The sequence below is a fragment of the Lissotriton vulgaris genome, chromosome 4_1, assembly GCF_964263255.1.
Source record: "Lissotriton vulgaris chromosome 4_1, aLisVul1.2, whole genome shotgun sequence".
Lineage (NCBI taxonomy): Eukaryota > Metazoa > Chordata > Amphibia > Caudata > Salamandridae > Lissotriton > Lissotriton vulgaris.
In genome coordinates, this window is record NC_141691.1 from 1,518,616,226 (window position 1) to 1,518,633,584 (window position 17,359).

The window sequence follows — 17,359 nt, forward strand, 5'->3', positions numbered from 1 at the left end:
TTATATATGCTGATTATGTACAAGTTGGTTAATCCATGTTGACATTTTTAAGCAGTATAGATGTATCAATGAAAATACACTCAATACTAGGGAACCTAACTATTGAGTGTATGCGATGGGTTAGAAACAGGATGGATATATAAATATAGTATCATTCACTAATTAGACAAATATTTGTTACAAATAGTGATGCATCTCATCCGTGTTATTCATCCCATTAGGCCAGCGACTGTCAAACTCTAAAATCATTTTTGTTTCTAACTGCCTTAGTTTGAGATCTCGGTCTCCACCTCTTCTAAGTTGAGGAATAGCTCCAATTACATAGTATTTTAGACAAGTCAACTCTTTATTGTGTACTGACTTGAAATGTCGGGCAAAGGGGTAAGCTGGATCACTATGTATAATAGCTCTTAGGTGTTGCAATATCCTGACATGCACCTGCAGCCTGGTGCTACCAATGTAATTCAGGCCACAGGTGCACGTCAGGACATATACAGCGTGATCGGTTTTACAGTTGTAATTACCATTGATAGGTGTACTTTTCTGACAGAATGGGGTAGAGAAATGTGTCATATTTATCCCAAACGTACAGGCCCGACAAGTGGAGCATTTGCGAAAACCTCTTACAGATGGAAACCAGGAAGATTTTTGCTTAAGTTCTGGGGCAGCCTTGTCCAAGGTAGATCCCATATTATAAGCCCTCCTGAAGGTAACTACTGGAGTGAAGGGAAGTTTAGATCCCAAAATAGTGTCACTTAATAGTATAGGCCAGTTTTTCTTCAAGATGGCTTTTAGCTGCCTATCTTGACAACTAAAAGCAGTTATCAAACGTGGACAGTCAGCATACGAAACGGTTTGGGTCTCAACCTGAGGCGTAATGTTCTTAAAAAGACTGTCCCTAGTTCTAGTCTTAGATTTTTCAATGGCAGATTTCAACATGGTATCAGTATATCCACGCGCTTTTAAACGAACGATCATATAATTTAAACAAGATTCAAAATCAGAAGTGGTACTGCAGATTCTCTTCAGCCTTAAGATTTCACCATAAGGTATACTGGCGATAGTGTGTCTGGGATGCATGCTGCTTGCATGCAAAATGGTGTTGCCCGCAGTGGGTTTTCTGTGTAACGTGGTGTGAATCACAGAATTAGCAACGTACATTTCTACATCCAGAAACTGCATACGTGTAGCATGGATATGAGCAGTGAAGTTCAGATTGAGAGAGTTGTTATTTATCTCACTGACGAAATTAGATGCCAATCCAGCACTTCCATCCCAAAGGATAAAAATGTCGTCAATATATCTGAGATAACATTTCACGTTTTCCTGCATATATTTTGTGTAGCTATTGGAGAGGACCTGTTCCTCCCACCAGCCTACGTGAAGACACGCATAGCTGGGGGAGAAACAGGCCCCCTTAGCCACACCTCTCAATTGTCTGAATGTCTCTTTTCCAAAGAGAAAATAATTATTGTGCAAGCACCATTCAATTAACTGCACAATAACTTTATTGTGTTCATTGTACATGATGGGACGTTTGGCCCAAAAATATTTAACTGCTGATAATCCTTGGATGTGGTCAATGCTCGTATAGAGCGATTCCACATCAAGTGTAATTAGCAACATGTTGGGAGTACATTGCAAATTCCTTAATTTAGATAGGAAATCGCTAGTGTCTCTAACAAAACTCAGCAATTGTTTGACAAAGTCCTGCAGGAAGAAATCAACATATTCCCCCACTTTTTCGCCCATGCTTTTAATGGCAGAAATTATTGGCACAGGGCTAATACCTTTATGGATTTTGGGAATGAGGTATAGGGAGGGGAGGACGGGAAACTCAACATTCATAAACTTGTACTCTTCGAAGGAAATTAAGCCCTCTCTTCTCCACTGCCCAAGCAATTTGTTCAAAGTTGTTTTAGCATTTGTATATTCTCTATTGTTGGACTTTGTATAACAGTGTTGGTCATTTAGCTGCCTATTAGCTTCTGTTATGTACTCAGTTTTAGGCCAAATTACAAGGTTACCACCCTTATCTGAATTCTAAATCACAATTTCATGATTTTCGCTTAACTTTCTCATTAAGTTGACATATTGACGTTTAATATTAGAAAATTTCTTACTTTTTTTGTTCTTTGTTTTGAGATATAATTCTTTCAAGTCTTTAGTTACACAGTCATGAAATACTTCGATGCTGTCTTTTGGCATCAGCGGTATACATCTAGATTTGCTCTTGAAAGGACTGAGTCCAGCACCCTTTTGTGTAACACCAATTTTCTCCAACCTGATCTGGGTAGATATATCAGGGTCTATTTCTATAGTGTCTGTTCGAGCTTTAGGAAGGTATGAGGCATCTAGAAATACATGCACTTCTGAAGCATGTAGGGCATTCACTTGGTCTGTAGGCAGTTGCCAGTAGGTAGTCATAGTTACGATTTAGTCTCCATAGGAAGAGTGTTTTTTCATTTGCCAATAACTTTAGCCTCGTTTGACAAATACTCGCAACATTTTTAAATCTAATTTGACTCTCACTTCAGCTGCTGTCTTAAAAGTTTTTGGGTGATCCGTCAAGCGGGGTCTGAAAAACAGGGGGGGGGTTCAAAAACACATTTTCCCCATGTTAAATCTTGTGATGGCCTGTGTGGCCCCCTGTAGCTCGGGGACTGTCACCTCCCTGGGGAAAAATAAAACATTAATGCAGGGGGCCCGTAGGGCATCCCTGCAGCCCCAGGGGCCGCCACCTCCCTGGTACAACTCTTTTCAATTAAAGTGGAGGGGCTGTGCTGCCCCCAAAGCCCCTTTGACCACCACCTGCCCAGGGCTATGTTGTGCAAAGTAGATGGCTCTGGGTACCTCCACCCTCCAGGGCCGGCTTCCGCTATGTCCCGTGGTGCCAACCCCTGGGACATAGCTGTTTTCTATTGCTTGGTAGGCGCTTTACTGCTTGAAAATGCATACACTTGCTAAAAGCAAGCACAATTGCTTTTACAGAGAGGGAGCTGCATACTTTTAGCACAAAAACAACAAAACACATGGCACAAAAAATGGTTACCTATCCAATACGGTGAGACGTTTTGGTCAATTCGACTTCCATCAGCAGGTGATAACCTTAGCTGCAGTTCATTGAACATTTATTTGCAGGGCCCCTGGAGCACCAGCACATATTAGTGTTGCTCCAGGGGCTCTCCAAATAAATGTTCAATGAACTGCTGTTAAGCTTATCACCTGCGGATGGAAGTCGAATTGACCAAAACATCTCACATGTGCTGGGTAGGTAACCATTTTTTGTGCTATGTGTTTTGTTGTTTTTGTGCTAAACGTATCCTGCAAGGACATTCCTGCTTCCACTGTCCTGGTTGACATAATTGCAGTGAGACTCATAACCACAGTTGAGTGAATATATAAATATTTGCATACATATAGGATACATAGGTACAGGATACATAATGGGTAACTCTGTAATATAGTCAAATATTATGTATTGTGCTCTTCTTTTGACTGCAGGCAGCCCTACCATAAAGCTAAATATTTCACATACTGTTTTCAACAATTATTTCCCTGTATGAAAAACACATTTTTAAAGCTTGCATCCATACATAATGGTAATATGCTCCATTTCCATTTGTTGATATGTAAAGTGGACCTTTCTTTTTTTTATATTTGGGAATTAGTCAATACCTCTAAATGGCCTACACACTAGCCCTTTAAAGCAGGTGCACCTGCCTTTGCCAAGGTGTCAGACTGCCTGGCAGGCAAGTCCAACACTGGAAAGAGATTTTGAGTCTGTTCTTTGGAAAGTTCAGTCATCAGTGGCCCCTGATTTATTTACTGTTCCTGGAGGGAATGATGCTCAAGCAAATTGAAGTTATGAAGCTGACAATGTATTTTGAACTTTCATTATCTAAGACATGAAATCAGAATCAGAATCAGAATCAGATTAGCTTTATTCGATTTTTGATTTAAAATCATAAAAGCAACAACAGAACATAGATAAATACAACAATATTTCATTACATATCAATTGTTAAAACACGATTAAATTGATAAAACGGATCAGCTAATCAGTATAAAACAGTATAAAACAATTCCCTGTCAGGTGGAGCACCTCTAAAAAATAAGGAAGGATCGTACATACAGTGCTATTTAGTGGAATAGGGATCAAGGGAGAATCATCAAGCAGGGCTCTGTCAGCAGTTTTCTGATTAGTTTGGATGATTATAGGTGGGCTCTTGTAAGTAGTGCTCAGGAAGTGCAGTTTTTGAACAGAGGTTCAAATCTGTTAGGAGCTAGGAAGCTAGGGGCAATAGGTGCACAGGGTCCCCCACCCCAGACGTTATATTTCTTTACTGCTGTTCTTGGTGACTGAATAGGTGGAATGCTCGGATAGAAGTCGTGTAAGTCCCAGATGCAGATTGGGCCATCCCCCTCTTTGTGCTTGCAGGATCGTAAGTAGGGGACTTGTTCCTGTGCTTGAATTTAATTAGCACCAAGTCCCCAGGGATGGCTTTTGGCAGCGCGCCCAACCACCCCACCCTCCTGACGCTTACAATTCCACCATCTAAGTCAGGTGGCAGAGGTCTATTGGTCTGTAACCAGAACATAACCTTATTTAACAGGTCTTGACGTGTTTCATATTTTCCCTGATTTGATGGTGGAACCCCAGAGACAACAGTCACATAAGTGGCGGCTTCAGGGGGCAAGTTAATTTGTGGCGTTCTGACAGGGTTTGGCCTCAGTATGGTTTATTAACGGGTGCTTTATGGCCGGTCTAAAGCCTGTTGCAAAAGGTAATGTTTGCGAATGGGCGTTCTTGCGGGAATTGAGCTTAGGTTTTTCCGGGATAGTGAGGGGAATAGGACAGTTGGATAATACCGGTTTAATACTTGATGGAATATGCGTTTTGATTATTAGTTCGATACTGGATAACCTGTCCCCCAGATCGTTAATTTTGGTCACCAGTGGTGATATGAGAGATGTTAATAAATGCTCAAGCTGGGCCAATAAAGTTGGATGGAGGGGTGATGCACGGTTTTCTATTCTTCCATACGCCATATCCCCCAACGCTGTGATTGAGTTGGAGGTGGAATGAGAGGGACTGGTGCGTAATTTTTGAATTTGGCTTGCTTCTCGTTTACAATATCGCCATTGTGCTTCCTCTTAATGTTGGGCCCCCCCGGAGGTGCATTGGCTAGGGATTTATGTTTATTAGAGTGAAGGGGTGAATCCTGCAGGGTGGCGTTTACATCATCTGAATTGGTGGCCATGCTTATAGTGGGTAATATGTCCGGAACATATTTGGTTCCACACAGGGCGTTCAGCTCCTCCCAGATGGACATATTATAATGCGGTACGCCAAAGTTAGTCAATCGAAATGATAATGGGAGTCTCAGTACCTCTTAGAAGGAAATGTCAGGGGTGTGGCCCGTCCCGTCCTCCTTGGGCCTCTGAGGGCCACAGAGGGCCCGCCCTTTGCCCGGGCTTAGCCCCGGGCACCGACCCGCGCACGTCCCGCGATGCGGGATGGGTGAAAGAGTTAAATAGGCTGAGGGTGGGGGCGCGGCTTACTCCCAGTCCAGGTGTCAGCAGAGAGGATCCTGGGACTTGGAGTCCGCCTTGGTGTTCCGACGTGACTACGACAAGCCCAGGATCACAAAAGAATGCCCCAAGCAATCCTCCTGTGTCCGCTGGTCTCCGTGTGTGAGGGCAGGGCTGGAATCCGGCAGACAGTTTCGGAATTTACCCCCCGGACCTCCACGCTGCGGCACCCTGACATGAAATCAAATCCTGCTTTTTATAAAGATAAATGCTATACTGTAATTCCTGCATTTATTTAATTTGCTGTTGTATTTAGAAAAAGAAAGTCTGTATTTTTAATGTCACATCGATCTAACCATTGAGCCCCTGGAGACCCTCGGGTGATTAGCCACGCTTTACAAATCCTGGCTGATTGATTGATTACCTGCGTGAAAAATCTTCATCCAAAATTTGCTTCTTAGTCAAAATTGCAGACTCATTTCCAGATGTTACTGTATTCGTGCTAATAAAGTGAACTGTTGATACCAACATTTAATCCATCATTTGATGCAGTTTTCTACATGTTTAATTCCTCAGATAAACACTGGAGATATAGGAGACATCTACAAAATACGTATTGGTCACAACAATTCTGGGGATTCCCCTGCTTGGCACTGTGAAGAGGTAAGCACACATTCTGTTCTTACTTTGAGGTAACAGGAAGTATTACCTCGTGTTTTTTTTTAGATGGTAAGATATTATGATTGTGTTTTGTTTTGGATGGTTGCACGTTCAGTATACACATTTGTTTCTGGAAATTGATGAACATTTCATGATACCCACATATCAGACGCCGGCCTACCACATGCGGTATAGTTTGGACATATTTTACATACGTTATCTTAAACATGCCACTCCATCACATAAAGGACACTGGGTCACTTGTGTTTACCTGGCTAGCGATACTGCCCAGATAACAAACAATCTTCAGAGGCTGATCAGGGAAGAGCAGTCAAATCCTACAGCGCCCCCATCCACACTCATAACACACTAGAAGAGTGTCTGGATGCGTCTGGGACTTGTTTTAAATGACATTGACACACAAGAACATGCAACGTGATTTATTTTACATTCCCTACAGTGTCCTCGGTAGCTCTCTTTTTAGAAATCGCACAAACTTTTAAAAACGCTTTACAAATAACTGTTTACTGTAGTTTAATATTGACCTGTGTATCAATCCTGTTCATATCGCTTTAATGTCTTTTCATAAAAGGATACTATATTGGTTGAAAAATAAAAATCTAACATTTGTGGCATACTGACTTGTGTAATTGATTGCATATCATTTTAAGAGGCTGCTTGGAAATCCAGTTACGACAACATATTTTTTGGGTCACACATACAAAAGCTGCGTTGCTTTTTCTGAATGATTGGGTTGGCTCAATATTAGAAACTGTTGCCCATGTTTAAGCAATTTATTTTTGCAAGATGTGATACCATTTTTGATTCAGAAGGAATCTTTTTATAACTGTTTGTAGACACATATTTTCACACCGTGCAGGTCGGAATGAGCTCAGCTCCTTTTTGTTACACAGTTAAAAACTACTGTAAGCCTCCTCTACTTTTGATAGTCACTAATTACACCTTTGTGCCCCCAAACTCATAACTGAAAATACCTCCTTAGCATTTCAACATGCCTAATTAAATAGTGACCTTCTACTTTAATTTACAACTCTATGGTAAAGCAAGCTGGGAAGTTAACGTCCTATAACGGTACTACCACTGCAGCCAGGATTACACATCTTTTTATTTGTTTTATTTTTCATATTTCAATTATTAGACAGAGTTGTTTAGCATAGTAAGTACAGAAAGAAAGAAGGTCTTACTGGTCATGTTATAACGCCGTTGTGGTTACAATTGGCATACAATATATATGGTTTAGGCGTTAAGAAGGTGGGTAGGCAAAACTGGGCATGTTATACCGCCGTTGGGTTACAATTGCGTACATTTTATATGGTTCGACAATTACACGTTGGGTAATCCTTTACGATCCTTGGCGTTTGCGACGTTGAGGTGTCTCTGTATCACCTTCGTAAGTGGAAAGCGAAAGTGGGAAGCAAGGAGGGAAAGAGATAAGAGAAGAGTAAGAAACCCCAAAAACATTGCATAACAGCGACACTGCATTTGAAGTTTATCAACACAACATTTGCTCAAAGAAAAGCAGGGCACAGAAAAATAAAACTGGTTAAAATGCTAGTTCTCATTTAACCCTACTATTTTTTTATTTAGTGTTATCGAGCAGTTCAATTCAGTTACATAATAATACTTTATGAGTTTGTTTCCGCAAATTTGTAAGTCGATGTGTGTTTGACTTCTCCTTTCTCCTTGATACTTTGATTTTGCGCTCTAACAATACTGGAAACTATGCACATGGAAAAAGAATACAGATGGCGCATAATATTGTCACTATTGTAGGTTTCATGATTTCAGGCTGGGAGGTGGTTCGCCAAGTTTTCGAAAACTGTAGTTAACTAGTCAGAATTTGCTTATGTCAGTTAAACTCCTTTTCATTTACAGCGATGACAACCTTCTTTGAGAAATGAATCACAGTACATTTATTTTCTGTTAGAAATGGGATTTCTGGTTGGCTAAGGCTTGCGCCAAAGCCAGGCAGAAACCACCATTCTTAAGTCAGGGCAAGGAAGTTACACGCCAAGATAACCCCTGCTCAACCCCTTGGTAGCGTGACACGAGCAGTAAGGCTTACCCCGGAGGCAATGTAAGTTAAGTATTTGCGCACGCACCCACCAGCAACAACATCCCAGGCCCCCCACAAAAGGAACTCCACACAAGGTATAGGTAAAAATAGCCTTTGTATTACAAAACACATTAGATAGTAAACACACACTTTACAATGTGCCAGAGGCACAGACAGAATTTACAGGGGATATGTACAGGACAGGGCTACATGCACCACTGTCAGGAATATGCACTTAGTAGAACTAGCACTTAGAACATATAACAATCAGAAGCTTCACACATGATGTATAAACCTACATTCAACGGTGTAAGGAACAAGGCACATGACGCCTCAAAAGACATTCAGAGGTGCAGCACAGGAGAACACATGATGCATAAACAACACATTAAGAGGTGTAAGAACAAGGCACATGACGCATCAAAACACATTCAGAGGTGCAGGAGAAACACATGATGCATAAACATACATTCAGCGGTGTAAGGAACAAGGCACATGATGCATCAAAAACACATTCAGAGGTGCAGCAAATAACAATTCGCAGAAATCACATTAGCACAGAACTTACATCAAAGTCCAGGTTGCGCCACTGCGCTAAAACCTAAACGTAGCAGCTGCCCACTACTTGCTGGGCAGCTGAGGACAGGGACAGGGCCTAAACGCTGCAGCTGGCACTAAGTGCTGTGCAGGTGGGGAAGGCCAAGTAGGGGCGAAGGTGTGCACCTCACTCCTGAGTCCAGAGAACACATGTCCCTAGGAAGGAAAACCTAAACGGTGCAGCTGCTCATTAATTGCTGGGCAGCTGGAAACAGAACTGCGACAGGGCTCTCACTAGCCCTCTGGAACCAAAACTGCGCCAAATGGGGAGCCCTCTAGGCTCTGAACACAAATGGGGCATTTTGGGGGAGTCCACTGGCTCTGCACGCACCTGCGCATTTTTGGTAGCCCTCGGAAATAAAAACTGCTAGCTTGAAGCCTTCTAGGCTCTTGAGGATCAACAGTGCAAAATAAGCGTAGAAGCCCCCAAGGGGCTCTGTGGGACACGTGAGGCAAACATAGGCACTGAAACACTGGGGACCTCATTGTAGCCAGCTGGGCATAATCGGGTCCCTAATCGTTGGAGCCTTCTAGGCTCTAGGAGCAAGGAGGGGGACCAACAACAGCGGTGGGGGCCTGGGGGCGTGCACCGATTAGGTGCCCCCAATATCACCCCCTCTACACAACAAAGCCTGGGCCCTTCTGGGCCTGAATCCCCATTGCGGCTGCGTCAGAGGGGCACCAACATGGTGCCTCGCTCAACTTCCCCCCCAGCCAGCCTTTACTCACCGGTTCTGGGATGGTCTGTGGCTCTCTTTCTTCAGCGGCGGTAGCGCTTGGCGGGGCTCTCCCTCCTCATGGGAGCCCCGCCTTCACAAGGCGCCCGCTTCGCTCTTCACCCGGTCCCCCAACACGGGACCGGGACTTGATGTGGAGCCTTCGTGGCACCTGGGACACCAGTTCCCTTCCGGCCGGGCAGTGTGCAGGGCTCCCATCGGCATACGGGAGCCCTGCGGGGGAGCCTCAAACTTCTTCCCTTCTTCCGGCCGGGCCGTTCCGCTTCCGTCGTAGGCCCCGCCCACAACCAGGCGGGCCGCGGATGCGGCGGCCATCTTAACGTGGCTCGGGCCTCGGGCGGTGAGACTCGGGGGCACAAAATGAGGGGTAGGCTCCCTCGGTTAAAATAATTAATAATAAAGCGAGATGGGCACTCGCTAAGGGGTAGATAAACGGGGTGGCACCCGTAAATTATAATAAATATATCGAGACTCGGGCACAATGCAGGGTAGGCTCCTGCGAGGCATAAAAAGAGGAGGGGGGAATCCCTACGAGGGGGATCCCCTCGGGAAGAGCTGCAGCGCAGCGCTGCTCAGCCCCCAAGCTCTCCTTTTCCCAGGGAGGTCAAATGAAAGAGCCCAATCCCCATAATGAGGTGCAGGAAGGCTAGAACATGCCTTGGCAACTTCAAAAAAGGACAAAAGGGGTCCCAGAGGTCCAGGATAAAGTTAGAGCACAGCAGCTCCCAGGAAAGGAAATTCCTCCAGCAATTCAAGGCATCCAGGGGCTGGGCAGGGCCCAGGGAGGCAAGGCTTCCCCTGGGCTCAAGCAGCAGCCGGCTCCTGGTAGATTCCAGTCAGAAACAAGAACATTTTGTAAGGGGACACAGCCCCTTTTTATACAGTGAATTCCTTTGTCTCAGGGTGAAGGGTGGGGGAAAAAACTGTCGCAGCTGCTCAGCCACCCTTTCCATTCACCAGGCAGGCTAGGGTCATCAGTCGCACCACAGGGGGCGGAGCCAGCATTGTGTGGGGAAAGCCCAGCCCTATGCAGGTCCCAGGTGCACCACTCCATCAGATCACACTTGCTAATCTCAACACTCACCACCGGGGCAGAACCATGGAGCCTGACACACCAGCCAGCTCCAGCCAATCACAAGCCAGCACATTCACTGCACAGACAGGCACACTTATAGAAGTGGCACTTCCATATTTGACACAAACATGCTGCACGCATCATTGCGCAGCATTTAATCACACGAGTCCGCACATACCAGACTCGAGCCTGCACACCCAACGCATAAGGAACTACCAGGGACACATACATTCCCCATGCATTCCTATGGGAGGGCAGGCCTATCTCACCACACGCACTCAGAGTGCGCACGCACTTTCCACTGGGGCACAGTGAAAGTGCACAGAAACCAAGACATCACTATAATTATTTAATAACCCCAGGCAAAAGGTTCAGGGGTGAACCTGCCAGAAGGGCCAAGTCCAACATTTTCCAAGTTTCCAACATTGTACCATTTACAGCTCTGGAACATGCCAATTTAAAGGAATAATTTAGTGACAAACTGCAAGCAATTAGAGTGAGTAGTCTTCCATTAAAGGAATGACAGGCGTGTTACAAAATGACTCTATTGACCCCCAATCTATACCTCACAAAGCGGCCAAATGTGCCCGTGCCATGCAAGGCACCATCCGTCGGTCCTAGTTTTCCAAACAAGCACTCTTCATGCCCCAGCACTCTTCATGCCGGGGCTTTTTTAGCAAGACACTGAAAATGGGAAAAGTGAAACTAAAAATCCCAAAATGCATTATTCTGTTCATGGTAACCTCTACCTTCACCACTCTTTATGGCTCTTATATTTCACAATACCTTTCTCCTGTCTCTGGTTTTCACTTCCTTCTCTATTTCCCCAGTCTCTCGTTCTTCACAAATAAAACATGCTTCCATTGCAAGTAATTGTACTGCCGCATGTGGCATACCTAAATGGCCCCATGTCAAATTTGAAGCTCACTCCTCCAGCCAATCCAGTCTCTTTGCGAATAGAGCCGTCATGTTGAGTCTATACTACCAGGTTTAAAATATAAAAATGTTAGTCCTTGCTGCTGATAATATCACAGGACAGTCTGAAGGTGCTAACTGTGACATGTGGCCACATGGCAGCCATGAGCGTGTACATTGTTTCGTTGGCTGTGATTTAGGGGGAACGCTTTGTAGATATGACCTTTCCTTTTTCCGTTACTGAAATGATGTGACATAAATCAAAGATACATAAACAAAAAAAAATCCTACCTTTTGTCGAGTCAACTGTTGTAAGAGTAAATGTTTACTTATATGCTTTATGTAAAAGTAGTTAAGCACAGACCCAAGGTAATTACACTTGAAGCAAGTATTTGGGTTCAGAACTTCAGAAACGTTGCTTAAGGTTAATTTATCGAAAGGGCACGCGTCTTGGGATCACTGTAATAAACAGGTATGCATTTTTGGAGTAGCTATCAATAGTAGTGGAAATGCAGTAGGGGCAGTAAGTAGCACCGCGCCGTAGGTTGCAAGGGACCTCGGCACTCAAATGAAGGCATTTACTACCAAACAAGGGGCCCCCAGGGTACTGCTATTGATGCCTTTAGGGCCCACGACGCCACAGCTACACCACTGCACTAATGCGGCATGTCTACTTTGTTTAACAAATTACAAAGGTACAGTAATTTGGTAACTTGCGCCCCTGTGCAGTGCTGTCCTCTTCGCCTCTGAAAGCAGTGTGTCCCGGGCACTGTGGGCTCTTCAGGGACAAGCGCTTTCCCTCAGTGAGGAAGGCTTCGAACCGCAGGAGTTTGGTTTCTGTCACAACAACAAGGCAGGAGAGAGACGGGCCGCAAGGGCACAACAGAGACTGGCAAGGGTCGGTGGCAAAAGCCAAACGGATTGGTTGGGACACATTTAACAATGCAATGTGTATTTCTACCGAATCCCGGTCTTGGGGAGGACAGGGGAGTACCGTACCAGAGCTCTAGAAAGTTATCAATCATTTATCAAATGCACGAAGCTTCAAGAGTTTAAAAACCTGTACATTATCTACCAGGCTGCTGGGATTAGCTTCTTTGAGGTCCTCCAGGCGCTGCAGGGTTCCTAAGGTTCTAGTGCTCAACTGCTATAGAACCAGTTTGTGCGATGCTGTAGCTGGGTCCTGCGTGTTCCTGCTGCTGCTTTCCTGTAGGAACAGGAAGCAGCCAGCAGGCAGCCTAGTTCCCCGACACTAAGCCAATCACAACGCTGCAATGGCAGCGTTGTGATTGGTGAGGCACAGCGGAGAGCGCCCCCGCCAGGCCATTTTCTCTATGTAGGCTGCATGCAGCAGCCTACATAGAGAAAAAGGGAGATTGCGCATGACTGAGTTGGTCGGCCCTGGGGCCGACCAAACAGTCAGTACCCACAACAGTGGGCAAGCCATTTCCCCCCTGCCCTCAATCAGGACAGCCCACTCACCTGTCCACAACCAGGCACTTCTGCTTTCTTGCAGTGCAAGAAGCAGAAACATAAAATGGTAATTTTACCATTTTATGTTTCTGCTTCTCGCACTGCGAGAAAGCAGTGGGGCGATGCCCCTATGGAGGAGCCACCACTGCTTCTATCCCCATCAAAGTAAGTCTATCCAAATAATTTCACTGCACATCATACCACATAATTCCACTACACACAACCTACATCCACTCCACTTCAAGAAACATTATTAAAACACATTTACAACGCCTATAGCTCTAACTCTCGCAAATCTGAAACCTATTCCATTCGAAATTCTTCTTTAACTAGTAGTCGCGTTTGCAGAGAGGTGGAGAAAGGAGGCTGGGCCTCCGATGAGCGCTCAGGAATTCTGCTGCGTAGGACTTACAGGAGGTACCAGGAGGGCTTTGTGTCCATCAGGGGCAAAGTGGACTTCATCCCCAAATCATAGTGAGCCAGGAGGCTCCCGCTCTGTCATTGCAAAATGCAATGTCCTGGGGGTGGACACCCCAGGACATTTCTGGAGCCAGCCCTCCCTTCATATGAAAAGCCTTGGGGAGGTGGTGGTCCTTGCGGCTGGGGGATCTGCAACGGACACCTACTCATAATCAAAGTTTCCCTGGGGAGGTGGTGGTCCTTGGGGCAGTGTGGGGAAGGGCAGGAGCCCTCTCTCACACTTTATTTCTTTATTTATATTTAAGCCCTGAAGCGGTGGCAGTCCCCGGGGCTTGGGGGGTCCACGAGGTCCCCGCACATAATCACGGATGCCCCAGGGTGGTGGTGGTCCCCGGGGCAGTGTGGGGAGGGGCAGGATCCCCCCACACTTTCTTTATTTATATTTAAGCGCCAGGGAGGTGACGGTCCCCGGGGCTTGGGGGGTCCGTGCGACCCCCGCACATAATTACAGATGCCCCGGGAGTTGGCGGCCCCTGGGGCAGTGTGGGGGGCAGGAGCCCCCACACAGTTTTCTAAAAAAAGCCAGAGGAGGTGTGATCCCCGGGGCCGAGGGGAGCTGCGTGCTTGCCCCCTGCACATTATGAGCAAAGCCCCATGGAGGTTGTGGTCCCTGGTGTGCAGGGGCCCCCACGGGCCCCTGCTACATAAATTCTGATTGGCCCTGGGACCTGACCCACCCAGGGGCTTAAGGAAAACGAAGCACGGAAGTCTGCATGTTAATTTACATTTTTTTATTTTCTGCCAAATTCGCAAACCCAGCCCAACAGCGAAAGTTTTTTTCAAAAATGCTTTCTTTGGTCCTGGAGGACCTTGTAAGACGCCCTGAGCAGGCCAGTGTTTCTACCCTGCCCCCTTTTCTTGTTTTTCATCTATTTTCACTGTTTTCTTGTGACTCAGTCTTAGCGAGTCACAACATGGCTGTCAACAATTCCTGGTTTGGACTTTTAGCAGCCAATCAGAATGAAGCACGTGATAGGGAGGGTTCACAAAACCTCCCCGGTCACCAGATATCAATATTTTTTGTTTTTAAATTTCTCAGGAACCACTGAACGGATTTACACCATTTGAAGCAAGGAGTGCACTCTGGAACAGCCACCTCTCTGCCAAATTTGGTGCAATTCCGTTTTGCAGTTCGGGCTGTAGCCACGACAAAAGTTCCTAAGGAAATTAACATGGAGAAAAAGCATTTTGGGACCCCCCTTTTTTCTTGGCCCCCGCTAGCCGAATCACCCCAAAAAAGACAGGAGCTGACCGGAGCGCCCCATTAGTTTTGAAAATTCTGCGAAGGTGCGGCAACTGGCGCCAAAGATATTGGCAAATCAAAAAACGCTTTTCCTATGTAAACTAGGTCTAACTATAACTACCTACTGGCGACCGCCAGTAGGTAATATATATATATATCTATATAGGTAGATAGATATATATCTATCTATACAGATATGTATATCCACTGAAAAAAACAAAGATTAAAGTAATGTTATAGTTAGGTGATAGTGTCAATGACAATATTAACATATTGAAATAGAAAACCCACAGAAATTCACCAGTTATAGTTAGCAGCTCAAACTATAACTTGCGTCCCTGCCATGCACTGCTTATGACCTCACCTATGACATCACTAATGATATGTTCCATGTTCCATGACATCACTCATGATTTCTCAAATGACATCATAGAAGACATAAATGATGACATCATTCAAGAGTCATGTTTTTTCAGTGAATTCCAGGATTTTTTTGTAACGTAGAGTAATACTTAATTACCATAAGTAAATGCAACCACCCACAGTGTATGCCCAAATGTTGAATGCAGTGGGGTTTGGCTGCAGGGCCTGCCTGCGGTGAGGCCCTTCTGCCAACCCTGTCTCCATACAGCCAACCCCATGCTGTGCACAGACTTTGGCCGTGTGCAGTGGGGGGTTGGCCATAGGGTATGGCACTGGGAACCCCCACCCCAGGGCAGTTTGTTTCTTAATTAAAGGGGAGGGGATCTGCATGCCCCCTCCCCGTGCCCCATCTCCCTTGGCCATTTCTAAAAACAAAGGGGAGGAATGGCATGCGGCCCGCCTCCCTGAACTTCTTTAGAGGTGTGTATCTTTTACTATCCCCGGGGCCACCTATTTAAACAAAGGTCAGAAAGGCCGCAAGGCCAACATCCCCAAGCTTTGTTAGGCCCTTGGCACCCCCTCCCTTGAGGGCCACTATTTCACATAAAGGGAAGGGGCGGACATGACCCCCGCCCTGGGCGAAAGGGCCCAGTGCAATTTTTAGGGGGAAGGAGCATGTGGCCCCCTCCCTGAGCTGAAGGGCCCGGTTTAATGTTTATGAGGAGGAAGCATGGGGCCCATTGCAGCCCGGGGACCATATCCCCTGGGGAGCTGTGATATTAGTAAGAGGATGATGCACGCAACCTCCCTAGGCCGGTTTCGACCAAGGGGGCTCCATCCCCTGGGTTCCTGTACAGTAGAAGATTGGTGCCCAGGACCCACCAAGGGCACCCACCAAACTCTTGTTGGGGGCTGCAAGGTAGCCTCAAGGGCTCTGCGCCCCCAGCTGGCTCCCCATATACAGCAGGAGCTGACTGCTCCTACCTGTTGTGAGCAGCTCCTAATGCTGCTCCTTGCAGCCGGGAACAATATATTGATGTGTTTCCCTGCCTGCATCACTGCGGGGGACGGGGTCCTCGGTGGCTCAGGAAGGGAGATGCATGGCCTCTACCCCATTTGCTTAAGTAGTGGACCTGGGGGATGGGGTTCCTGTGGCCTTTAGAGACTTAGGGTGGGGGGTATGTGGGCTTCCTCTTCCTTTTAAACACATTTCTGCCCCCAAGTTGAGCTTCCCAGGGCCTTTAGAGGCTTGGGAGTGGAGCTCTGTGGACCCCTGCGCTTCAGCAAAGACTTCAGCATTGGGGGATGGGGTCCCCAAGGCCCCTAGAGACTAGGGAGGGAAACCACGCAGCCTCTCTTTCTTGTTTAACCCCAGAACATTTAATGTCGTCTTTACTAATTATTTTGTCCCCAAGGGTTTGCTCTACAGGTCCTATAACTAATGAATGCAGCCCAGGCCCACAATTTTATTTTTTTGATCCTGCCAGAGTTTTGCTGGCTCGCAGCATTTTTTGCTGATTTTGTTTTTTTTCTTTCTGGTCCCTCGGGTCCCGAATGTGACCTAGGTGGTCAAGGTAACCCTACCCTGCTTCATATATCTGTCTTTTTGTGTAACTTTAGGACAAGGGACTAAGTTCCCGGAGGCTTGTAATGGCTGGCAGCAAACTTTTGCTCCTGTTGCTGGCAGCCAATCAGAACGTTCACTCTTGTGGGAGTCTGACTCCTGTGGGAGTGAGATAGCCCAAGGAAAATAATGTTCCCTGTTCCAATCAGAATGCTGTATTTTTTAAATTGGCGCTCCCATGAGAGTTTTATCGAGACTCTTGCTAGCCCAGCCATCCAGATATACAGTTATTTTTTACCCTCAATTTCTCTAAACTACTGGACAGATTTAAATATGCTCTTTCTATAGAAAAGCAGACGTAACTATAGCTACCTAGTGGCAACCGCTGCTGAGTAACACATATATAAATACATAAATATATAGATACAGATATAGATAGATATAGATATATGTTCACTGAAAAAAAACTAAAGGTTAAAGTAAAGTTATAGTTAAGTGTGATAAAAAAATATGTTTTTGTTCAGAAAAAAATCCTTAGAAATTCACTGAAAAAAGTAAAGGTTAGAGTAACATTATTGTTACGTGGATATGTCAGTGACAACATTAACATACTCAATTAAAAAAACACAGACATTCACTA

The 17,359-nt window shown here is 45.6% G+C and overlaps 1 protein-coding gene across 1 annotated transcript in view; it reads left to right on the forward strand.

Moving 5' to 3' along the window:
- RP1 (RP1 axonemal microtubule associated) overlaps positions 1 to 17,359 on the forward strand; it is a 2,616,437-nt gene that overhangs the window by 461,743 nt on the left and 2,137,335 nt on the right. Inside the window, exon 6 of the mRNA XM_086965756.1 lies at positions 6,112 to 6,198. Within this exon, the coding sequence (XP_086821882.1) occupies positions 6,112 to 6,198 (87 nt within the window). The remainder of the gene's footprint in view (positions 1 to 6,111; positions 6,199 to 17,359) is intronic.